This window comes from Cetorhinus maximus, unplaced genomic scaffold, assembly GCF_964194155.1.
Source record: "Cetorhinus maximus unplaced genomic scaffold, sCetMax3.hap1.1 HAP1_SCAFFOLD_769, whole genome shotgun sequence".
Lineage (NCBI taxonomy): Eukaryota > Metazoa > Chordata > Chondrichthyes > Lamniformes > Cetorhinidae > Cetorhinus > Cetorhinus maximus.
The window spans coordinates 15,294-18,640 of NW_027596711.1; the positions used below are offsets into that span (position 1 = coordinate 15,294).

Consider the following 3,347-nt stretch of genomic DNA (forward strand, 5'->3'; position numbering starts at 1 on the left):
GGCGCCAAGCTGGGTGGGAGGGTAAGCTGTGTGGAGGATGCCGAGAGAGAGAGAGAGAGAGAGAGTGCATGAAAATTTGCTGATGGCACAAAGCTGGGTGGGAGGGTAAGCTGTGTGGAGGATACCGAGAGAGAGAGAGAGTGCATCAAAGTTTGCTGATGGCGCCAAGCTCGGTGGGAGGGTAAGCTGTGTGGAGGATACCGAGAGAGAGAGAGAGAGAGAGTGCGTCAAAGTTTGCTGATGGTACCAAGCTCGGTGGGAGGGTAAGCTGTGTGGAGGATACTGAGAGAGAGAGAGAGAGTGCGTCAAAGTTTGCTGATGGTACCAAGCTGGGTGGGAAGGTAAGCTGTGTGGAGGATACCGAGAGAGAGAGAGAGAGAGTGCGTCAAAGTTTGCTGATGGTACCAAGCTCAGTGGGAGGGTAAGCTGTGTGGAGGATACTGAGAGAGAGAGAGAGAGTGCGTCAAAGTTTGCTGATGGTACCAAGCTGGGTGGGTGAGTAAGCTGTGTGGAGGATACTGAGAGGGAGAGAGAGAGAGTGCGTCAAAGTTTGCTGATGGCACCAAGCTCGGTGGAAGGGTAAGCTGTGTGGAGGATACCGAGAGAGAGAGAGAGGCAGGGAGGCGGCGAAGAGATACAGACAGGTTAAGGGAGCGGGGCAACAAGTGGAGCACAATGCCGGGGGGAGAGTGTGAAGTTATTCGCTTTGATCGTAAGAATAGAAAATGTCTTATTTTTTAAAAAAAAGCTGTGTAGCTTGTGTAAACGTCGGTGTTGAGAGAGACTCGTACAGGGGTACGCAGGAAGGTTAGCGGTGCGGGTACAGCAAGCAACTAGGAAGGCAAGTGGCACAACCTGGCCTTTATTAACAAGAGGATTGCAGAACAAGAGTAGAGAAGTCTCGCTACAATCGTACAGGTGAGACCACATCTGGAGGGACCTCCATGCGCGTAGTTCTGGTCCCCACGATGAAGGAAGGAGATACTTGTACTGGAGGGAGGGTACAGCGGAGGGGGTCACTCGATTGGGCCCCTGGGATGATGGGGAGGGGGAAGGGGAGTTGCCCTCCGATTGAGGGGCTGAGCGAATGGGGCCGATATCCTCGGGGAGTTGAGGAGGGCAACGAGAGGCGATCTCGCCGAAACCCGCAAAGGATGGCAAAGGCGGGGGGGGGGAGAGAGGCTGAGAGATTGTTCCCCTCTGCTCGGTGTGGGGGGGGGGATCTATAAACACGAGGGAGGAGGAGGAGGAGACACACAGTCTTGAGGATGAGGGGGTCGGCCATTTTGGACGGAGACAAGGAGGAACCTCGGCGCTCGGAGGGTCGGGAATCTTTGGAATTCTCTACCCCGGAGGGGTGGGGGAGGGAGGTCTATAAACACGAGGGAGGAGGAGGAGGAGGGGGGAGGGGACACTGTCTTGAGGATGAGGGGGTCGGCCATTTTGGACGGAGACGAGGAGGAACCTCGGCGCTCGGAGGGTCGGGAATCTTTGGAATTCTCTACCCTGGAGGGTGGGCCCCATCGCCGAGGGCGTTTCAAGGCCTGGGACGAGCGCGGGTTTTTGGCGCCGGAGGGGGGAGGGGACAGGGAAGCCCCGCGTCGTCGTCGTCGTCGGCCGTCGCCGGACGGCCTGCTCCCGCCTCCGCCCCCCCTCCCCCGCCGCCGCGGTGGCTTCCCCGGTGCCGGTTGAGGTACTTGGCCAGCTTGAAGGCCTTGCCGCAGACGGGGCAGGCGAAGGGGGTGGCGTCGGTGTGGATCCGGCGGTGGGCCAGCAGGGCCGAGGGCAGGGCGAAGGCCTTGCCGCAGACGGCGCAGGCGCAGGGCCGCCGCTGCCGGGCGTCGCCGTGGCCGGCCTGGTGCCGGCGCAGGTACTTGGCCAGCTTGAAGCCCTTGCCGCAGGCCCCGCAGCGGTGGGGCCGGGCGTCGGTGTGCAGGCGGCGGTGGGCCAGCAGGTTGGAGGAGCGGATGAAGCCCCGGCCGCAGACGCCGCAGCGGTACGGCCGCTCGCCCGCCTTCTCCCGCAGGTGCCGCTTCAGCTCCTGCCCGCTCTTGAAGGCCCGGCCGCACTGGGGGCACTCGAAGGGCGCGGCGTCGGTGTGGACCAGGCGGTGGCGCAGCAGGTGGGAGGAGCGGGCGAAGCCCTTGCCGCACAGGGGGCAGGCGTAGGGCCGCTCGCCGGTGTGGACCCGCTGGTGGGCCAGCAGGTTGGAGGACTGGGCGAAGCCCTTGCCGCAGGCCGAGCAGGCGTAGGGCCGCTGGCCCGAGTGGAGCCGACGGTGCCGCCGCAGCTCCTGGGGGCTCTTGAAGCCCTTGCCGCACTCGGGGCACCGGCACGGCCGCTCCTCGCTGTGGGCCAGCTGGTGGACCCGCAGGCAGGAAGGGTAGGCGAAGCCCTTGCCGCACACCGGGCAGGGGAAGGGGCTGGGGCCCGGCCCGCCTCCCACCGGCTGCCCCTCCTCCCCGCCGTGGCCGGGCGCGCCGCTCCCCCCTTCCATGCGCTAAGGCCGACGGTGGCTCGGGCGCCGGCCGAATCGAGCGGCTCCGTCGGGGTTCCGGGCGTGCTGCGACTTTCCTTCCGGAGCGTTCTCCCCCCGCCTCGTCGGCGAGTCCCCGGCAGCTGGTGTTCCCTGCAAAACGAACAGACGGGTCGTCCGACACAGGCCGAGCGTAGACCCTCCTCAAACCGCGCTCGAAACGCCCACCAAAGTTTAGACGCGACTCCGCAACGGGGACAGCACCCGCTGAGCAATCCTGGGTGCGCTCACAGCGACGCTCGCGATTTCGGATAACCGGCAACGTGGCTTATTTATACGTGCTACGAGCTGCGGCACGTTCGCTCGCAAGGGCTCCTTCTCTCTGCAAATCAGTCAGTTCAAGTCTTGCGCCGTTTTAAATTCCCCCGGGCGCTTGGCGAGCGATTAAGGTCTCTTCCGTTCCTCAGGCTCGAAATAGTGTATTTTGAGTGCGAGGTGAGCAGGAGAAGATTGAAAGGTACGGATCGAGTGACCCACCTGCAGTGCCCCCAGCGGCGGGGCGACCCCGCGATGTGACTCGAGTGAACCTGATTGGTGGAGTAGGATTGGTGAGCATTTCTAGTCTTTAAAGTCGAAGTAAGGTCTTTAGTTTGTGTTTAGGTCCCTCGTCTTTTTACTCTCTTTTTCTTAAAAATAGCTTGTTGAGTATAAGATCGATACGGGTGTGTAAAAAAAATAACTACGATAAAATGTAAAAGGCGGGGATACTAGAGTAATTAATTAACCCAATAAATAAAATACGATAGTGATGGCAGGATGGGTGACGTGTTGCTGCTGCAGCACGTGGGAGCTGCCGGACACATAAGGCGAT

At 61.3% G+C, this 3,347-nt stretch overlaps 1 protein-coding gene across 1 annotated transcript; it reads right to left on the reverse strand.

The window, feature by feature from the left end:
* Positions 1-1,537: 1,537 nt before the first annotated feature.
* On the reverse strand, positions 1,538-2,497 carry LOC144674721 (uncharacterized). Its single transcript, XM_078535942.1, has one exon. The coding sequence runs from the start codon at positions 2,495-2,497 to the stop codon at positions 1,538-1,540; it is 960 nt and encodes a 319-aa protein (XP_078392068.1).
* Between the last annotated feature and the right edge of the window lie 850 nt (positions 2,498-3,347).